Source organism: Chaetura pelagica, unplaced genomic scaffold (assembly GCF_000747805.2).
Source record: "Chaetura pelagica isolate M959 unplaced genomic scaffold, ChaPel_1.0 scaffold90, whole genome shotgun sequence".
In the NCBI taxonomy this organism is placed as follows: Eukaryota; Metazoa; Chordata; class Aves; order Apodiformes; family Apodidae; genus Chaetura; species Chaetura pelagica.
The window spans coordinates 2599283-2607546 of NW_009953496.1; the positions used below are offsets into that span (position 1 = coordinate 2599283).

Below are 8264 nucleotides of genomic sequence, written 5' to 3' on the forward strand. Positions count from 1 at the left end.
CTGCATTAAGTTTCTGTGTTCCAAAGTTTTATGAGCAACTTACACTCAAAGAATAGATGTGCATCAGACTAGCCATAAAATCTACTTCACCTTCAGACTTCAGCTGGACAAATCTCTGCACAACTTGATCTATGCTGGTCATACTTGGAGCAGAAATTGGATTAGGTGAACTCTAGAGGGTGCCTCCTGACCTAAATAAATCTATGATCTGTGGCCAGACCTATGGACCCAAAAGGTCTGTCCTATAAAGTATATGCAATCTGCTTGCTTTAAATTACCTAAGGTTACTACTGTGCAGAACTATTTGAACCTTTAAAACAGTGTTAGCTTCCACTAGATCAACACAGTATTTATCATAAATATTTGAAATTGTACAATTATAGAATGGTTTGGGTTGGAAAAGACCTTAAAGATCATCTAGTTCCAACCCCCCCTGCATGGGCAGGGATGCCTCTCATTAGACCAGGTTGCTCAAAGCTCCATTCAAACTTGAACTCTTCCAGGGCTGGGGCATCCACAATTTCCCTGGGCAACCTGCTCCAGTGTTTTACCACCTTCACAGCAAAGTATTTCTTCATAATATCTAATTTAAATCTACCCTCCTTCAGCTTGAAGCCATTACTCTGTGACCTATTGCTACAAGCCCTTGTAAAAAGCCACTCGCCAGCTTCCCCTAGCCCCTTCAGGTACTGGAAGCCTACTATAAATTCTCCCTGGAGCCTTCTCCAGGCTGAACAGCCTCAGTTCCCTCAGACTGTCTTCGTAGGAGAGGTGCTCCAGCCTTCTGATCATCTTTGTGACCCTTCTCTGGACTGGCTCCAACAGCTCAATCTCCTTGTTATGTTGGTAGCTGCAGAACATGACACAGTACTCAAGGTGGGGTCTCACAAGAGCGGAGCACAAGGGGAGCATCACCTGCCTTGACCTGCTGGCCACACTTCTTTTGATTCAGCCTCAGATATGGCTGTCTTTCTGGGCTGCAAGTCCACATTTTCTGGCTCAGGCTGAGCTTCTCATCTCCCACCACCTCCAAGTCTTCCTCAGGGCTGCTCTCAATCCATTCTCCACCCAGCCTGTAGTTGTACTTGAGATCCTCCCAATCCCATAATGCTCTTTTTCATGGTCTATCTAAATAGGTAGGCCATTTGGCAATTATTTGGCTAGAAATAAGAAATTGGAACTGACTTAAATTTTAGTCATGTTTAATATAGTCTCACTTTAGATCTCCTGAGAAAGGACAGACCTGTATTATTTTCACAGTATCTAGAATATTAAGTTGAAATTGGCATGTTGAATGATAGACAACCTGATATAAAACAGCCCTTCCAAGAGAAATGCAAGAAGAATCCTACATAGGTTGTTACTGAGTTTATAAAATGAGATTGTCATTCATGACAAACAATTATTATTTGTCGTTTTTTTGTTTTGTTTTGTTTGTTCGTTTGTTTTTGTTTTTGTAAGAGCATTGTCCAGTCTAAGATATTGTCTGCTTATTCAGAATACTGGGCTGTGCAGGAAAGGTTTTTTCCCAATTTAGAAAAGTTGTTTACAAAATGTAATCAGTACAGTTTGTAGAAACGACAACAAAACAAAAAGAGTAAGTCTGTAAATAGTTGAGAGAAAGGAGGAGGAAATGACCCTCAGCTATCACAGGTAGGAAACAGTGTCGTGTCTCTGTCATGTTTCACACATAAGCAGTGCCATGGGTCTATGGAATGAAATTAGCAAACGTGGAACTGAACTGTGAACAGCTAGAGGATAGGTAGAGCAACCATTAGAAAGGCAGTTGTAGATCACAGTAATTTGTCAAGGGAAGTTCTCAAGCACAAACATTAGATAAGAGTAGCAACAACAGGTCAAACATTATTAACAGGATCCTCTAGCATTACAGCAGGGAAATGTAGTTTCCAGTCCTAGTACATAAGGTATTATGAATACAGGAATGAAGCAAAGTAGTAGACAGTTGGAGAGAAAAAATACACTCCAAATAGGTGAATAAGAATTTATCAACCACAAATGAACAGATATTGCTTAAGCATGAGTATTTCTCCTATACACCATAACACAAAACAAACACACCAACAAAATAAATTTATTTTCTTGAGTTTATATATGTAAGTTAAGTTTCTTGAGACTAATTCTGAAGAGCTGCACAATCCAGTGCCTCCTCCAATTAGACATTATTATTTAGTAAGCTATATTTTAATAAACATTTGAAGATACAGCCTTGCACTTCTCACATCTAATTGATATTGCCTCTCTTGACCTTGCAATATTCCCCATTTGAACAATGATAAGAGCTCCAGATTAGTCTCAAATTCAATTGTCAAATCTATCAACTGTTTTCTCAGCTACTGATTTTCTGGGGTGACTGAGTACTCACTAGGTCTCTCTAGACTGTGTCTGTGAAAGGGAAGAATTTATTCTTGATTCTCTTTTCTATGTAACATTTTTATTCATATGCACCATATTTATAGGCTGTTTTTGTCTTGGATTGAACTAATGGTGTAATGAACTTAACTCAATTGATAGTGAAATTATTAATGCATTGTTTCTCTCTTCCTCCTTGTAGTATGCTGGCTGGCTGGTCCTTTGGGTTACGTGGAACATATTTGTTATCTGCTTCTATTTGGAGGCTGGCGACCTTTCAAAGGTAATTTACCACTGGATACATTTAAGCCATCAGCACTGTGTTAGCACACCCCAGTTGAAAGGCTATATTCTATTTTGCTCATCCCCTTAGTATTATTAGAATGAGGGTAGTATGGTGGAAATTTGGAGTATTCTGGGTGCTTAGAAATGTTTAATCTAGACAGTAATGAACATATACCTTCTGATGCCCACAATAATAACGGTGTATACATTTTAAAAGCAAATTACCTTATTTTGCCCACTCTAATTCTGAAATGCAAATTTCACCATTATGAGAGGTACTAATTAGTGATTTCATGAGTACAAGAGATTACAATCTCAAGGATAAACAGATTTTTTTGTACCATTTAGCTTGTTGTTACTTAGCTGGATTCCTTTTAGGGTCTTATACTGCAGCATAATAGTTGTAAAACAAGGTGTCTTTCATTAAATTAAAATGTAAACTGAGGTTCAATAATAGCCATCTGGCTACTGCAGTGTTATTTAGCTTTATGCATCTGGTCAGAATGTTATGATGGAACACATATACACAGTCAAAATCCACAGGGAAAATGTATTTTACTACAAATGATGTATTTATAGGTTTTTATTGACTCTGTAAGTGATAGGACATTGAGTGCCAGTTTGTAATAGGCTCAAACCAACACCTCAAACCAAAATTCCTGCATTCTAAGGAATTTCCAAAAGACTGGCAATTTGTGGGATAAAAGATTAGCAGTGGTAACAAATTATTTTGTTAAAGTAATAAGCTTCAGCTGGGTCTAAATATTGCTGTCTATGCAAAGTTATGCTCACAGTGGTGTGAACCGACCATCAAGGAGATTCCCACGTGTGAAAGAGATTACATTCTCTTCTTGACTCACATATTTAATTGCCTTTCCTGATTAAAGGGAGTTTAGCTCAACTGTAAATTACAGATGCAATTCTCTGATCCTTTGTGAGTTACTGATATGTTATGATGCAGAAAGTTAAACACAATTATAGGAAGAATAATGAGGCAAGGAGACTTCCTTTACCTGTATTTTCTCTCAAATCACCCTCAAAGTACAAAAAATACTAGAGACTGGGATATTTCATCTCCATGTGTTCTGCTCTTCAAAAGATGCAGACTTCAAAAGGATCAGAATTTAATTTCCTGAGGGTGCAAGGTAATCTTCTGCAGGTGAAACATTACACTTTCTAGGATTTATACCTTCATACAGGCCCAATCTCATTAAAAGCTTGGCAAAAACATAGTCAGTAAAAGAACTTGCATATATTACCTTTTATTTGGTTAAAATGCTTTCTATATTGTTAAGTGAACTAATGTATATAACAAAACAGACACCTGTTTTACAATTGTACTCAATCCAATCCACCCTCTTTCCACCTGCATTCCTAAACTTGTAAATGTTGGGATGCTAATTGTGTCTGGGGAAGTAAAAGAGGGCTAGAAGGGAGGGAGAAAAGAGAAGCAGCTGTTTGAACACTTTTAGTGTCTAGTGATAAGTATAAAAAAATCTTAAGAATATTAAGTGCTGGTTGAAATAAAAATGGGCTAAACCAGCATCTAAACCTGGAACTGATTTTTTGGAAAAAATCTTGAGGCTTTGTCATCCAAAGTGTTTCCCAATAAATCATATATTTCACGCTTATATTTGGATGCAGTTAAAATTTGATTTTATTTATATTTTATACATGCATATATATATATGTATACAAAGTCTTTAGAGGTGTTATTTATTCCTGTAAGAACATCTGCCTTGAAAGAACCAGTAGAGTATATTTCTTCCACTTCAGCTGTTTTTCAGACCAACAGCATTGGTAAAGAGAGGGAGAAAAGGAAAAGTTCCTAGAAAACAGATTTAAGAAATAGGTACAGATTAACTCATTATCTACAAAAGGTCAAATTCATATATAGAACATGGCTCTCATCTCCCTTTCAACTGTTTATGGTACATCAGAACTTTCCCACATTATCAGATCTAACGACTAAAAATATATGTCTCATGGAAAGATACCCAACTTTTTTGGGTGGATAAAACTTGCCCTCTTGTTCTAGATCCTTCAGAGGATCCAACGGCTTTATAGATGGATCATTTTAAGTTTTATGTATCTCAGTCTAACTCATACGTCTAGCACTGAATCTTCTTTATGTTTTATATTTTCATGTGGAAATAACTGCTACTTCAAATCTGTAATGATTCTCTTGTGTATTTTTTTTTGTTTGGAATGGCACATAGAACCTTGCAAAAAGCTCTGAGTTTGAATTGGTTCTAAATAGAGAATAAAAGATAACCTTTAAGTAAGTACCAAAGGGATGCCTCTGAGGTTGTAAATGATGAGAGAGGATCCTGCGTAGCATGGCTTTAGGAATTCATAGGTTGAAATTAGAGCCCAATAATAGTTCAGCTGGGTATAGTTTATTTTTATATGTATAATTTATAGCTTTTTACAAAACAAAATAAAGGTTTGGGGTTTTTTTTTAAGTTTTGAGAACAGCTTTTATTCTCTGTGTATGTGCATCAATTTTTGTACCACCTCCTGATAAAATGGAGAAGACGTATTTCAAGTGTTAATATTCCTTATTGCAAAAGCCTTGCTAGCTTCATCCTTTTGATTTTAGGTATGGGGGCAGAGGTCTTGACATTTTTACAGCTTCTTTTTATTACACTGAAAAAGGCCTGAAAAATCTCAGAGATGTTTAGAACAATGAGGTAGTCATGTCTAAAGGGACGGAGTAGTCTGAAGGATTATTAGTTAACAGCCATGCAAATCAGTTTGCATTATATACCATTACAATCCTATATATCTTCTAGAAAATGGCATCACACTAGGTACTTTCTCTCTGTGAGGCATGGTTGTCTTTGCTGAAACACTTTCACACCAAGCTGGAATATTTATGGCAAAGGTTTCTAACAAGGAGGAAGTGCAATCACTTGTTCTTAACTTTCATTGTTATGTGTATCTCTGAATGAATACCTAGAAAACCCACTTCTCAGACTTACTTTTCAGTATTACTTTTCAATAGTATTTAGAAAGTCTCTGTGTTGTTTTGCTTGTTGGTAAATGCCGTACTCAGTATAAGTAGGAATTTAAGGTTTCAGGAGTGGTAATATTTATTTTGGCCTGTGGCTGAGTGAATGTAGCATACGAAAAGCATAACCTCTTGTCTTGAGTAAGAAACATCTGAAGAACACTAGTGAAACAAAAAAAGAAAACATAAGAGAAAGCATCTCTCTAAGAAAATGTAATATTTCAGTGTTTTGGTTAAATATATCAAGAAAGGACACAAGGGACTAGGTTCAGCTATCTTGAAAAAAAAAAATCTGTTTAGCATTTTTTACTTTCTTCTTCAGACAAAACTCCTATTTACTTCTATGGGATTCAGCTGCAACTTCCAAGTAAAAACCTCAGAAGAGACAGTTTTGCAAATGTTCATGTAATGATAAAGCAGCACTCTTGCTACAAGGCATTTGCAAGCAGAGTAGAAGCAGAATAAGAACTATAATTTTTAGCTTAAAAATGCGTAGACATTTTTTTCACCACCAAAAAATGCATGGTTGAAGTTGCACTGGTCCCATGACAAGTATGGGAGCATAGAGATGCTGCAGCCATCAATTACTGGGAGTCAAAGCAGAGCCTGGACTCGGGGTACTGGACTTGAGGGATCAACTGGGGTTCAGGGTCCAAAGCAGCCCTTGCTGCACATGATCCCAGCCTTATGCCATTGCTTTTGATTCTCCTTGCATGCGACCCTACTTATGTGACTGGATACAAGAGCTGTCCTCTCAGTGCTGCCTGGCTGAGCTCTGGTATCTCTTTGCTGTAGTCCCTAGAGTACTATGGGAATGTGATCAAGAATACAATTTCTTAAAATAATTACATAGTTTCTGTTTGTGTGTAATTCTTAACATCTTTCTTTTTTGTACCTAATAACATACAAAGGTTACATTTAATATATTAAATCATAAGGGTGTACTTTTGACACAAAAATTAGATGTTTGAAAGTCAAACGCTCCAGTACCAAGAGATGCCAGTATTAAAGCTGCTTATATAAGCATAGTTTAGCTCTCTCTGAATAGTCATTTTTATATAGCTTTTAATTATGCAGTCACAACTGCATTTCTTTTCTTTTTCACTTTTCCTTAATTTCTGTATAGCATGGCCTAATTTAGAGATGAATCAGGTTTAAGAACTGAGTGAGACTGCCATACTGGATTTTATTCCATATATTGCAGCAGTAAGAAAAAGCTTAATAAAGGGACAAGGAAAAAAAAAGGAAAAAAAAGAAAAGAAAAAAAACAGGTTAATTTTCTTACCATGCATGGCAGTTACATATATAGTTTTCTTCTAATTGGCCATTATTTCCATTAGTTTCATTGGCCAATTACTTTTCATACGAGTAAATCCTGTGCTTCAACTCTGCTCTGCAAACATGTAGAATGATTCTAGAAAAACTTATGTACAGAACTTTGGCACCTAGGAACTCTAATCACAGTGGCAACAGTATGTACATAGTTCACCATATGTCGTTCAGCTCCTCATTGTTCTAGCAGTCGTTCTAGAGATCTGAGTTGCAACCTACTGCTCTTAAAAAAAAAAAAAAAAAAAAAAAAAGAGTTGCTATTTGCATTCAAATGGGGTTAATTCCTTTCCTGTTTTGTCCTGAGCTGCAACAGGGGCAAAATGAAAGAATAGGAAAGATTAAAAAAATACATTTTTTAAAGAATTTTAAAAAGAAATTTACATTATTAAATATGATACAAATAACTGAATGACTTGTAGCTATTAAAATGGACACTAAATATGTAATCAGGTTGTTTCCTGCCAGAAGTTTTAAGGGAAATAAAATGTTTCTGAGCACATTTTCTCCTACCCACCCCGAATATCTGCAAATATAAGATAACTTAGACCCACAAAATCAGAAACTAATTCACATTGAAAGATATGTCTCAAGGTCACCTAATCCGGTTTCCTTCTCTGAGCAGCACCAACTTCAAAGCTAGATCAGGTTGCTCAGTCTTAGCCAGTCAACTTTTAAAAGTCTCCAAGGGTGTAAATTTCACCACCTCTCTAGTTCTTAACTATTATCATTGTGAAAAACTTTTTTCTGATATAAAGTTGAAATTTCCATTGAAATTGAAATCTGTGACATTGCCTTGTGTCTTTTCATTGTGTACCTCAGTGAAGGGTCATGCTTCATCTTTTCTAGCATAGCCTTTAGGCTTTTAACTGAAGTTGAGTACTTCATCCTTCTTTTTGTCCTTTCTGTAGTTGAATACCTGTTTCCAACCATATGCAGCTTGCTGCCTCTCACAAGAAAAAAACAAGCAAATTCCCTTTTCATAATTTGTTGTGCTATTTTATGGAAGAAAAATGAACGATCTTCACATATATGTAAAGCTATATAGAATCTTAATTAAAATACAAAAAAAAAAAGTTATCCTTGTTATATGGAAGAAATAATAATACATTTTTAAAGAATTATCCTTTAGTTCAAAGACAATTGAATTGTTATCAATATTTATGTTGTCTCATACTGTATTCAGGGAAATACTGAAAATATTGCATATAAAATATTGCATATAAACCTTACAGCCAAATAAAATGCTGAAAACATGTAACTCTTC

At 35.8% G+C, this 8264-nt stretch overlaps 1 protein-coding gene across 1 annotated transcript in view; it reads left to right on the forward strand.

Annotated features, from left to right (window-relative positions):
• The window catches only part of NKAIN2 (Na+/K+ transporting ATPase interacting 2), a 453282-nt gene that overhangs the window by 207079 nt on the left and 237939 nt on the right, over positions 1–8264 (forward strand). Inside the window, exon 4 of the mRNA XM_009999208.1 lies at positions 2573–2653. Within this exon, the coding sequence (XP_009997510.1) occupies positions 2573–2653 (81 nt within the window). The remainder of the gene's footprint in view (positions 1–2572; positions 2654–8264) is intronic.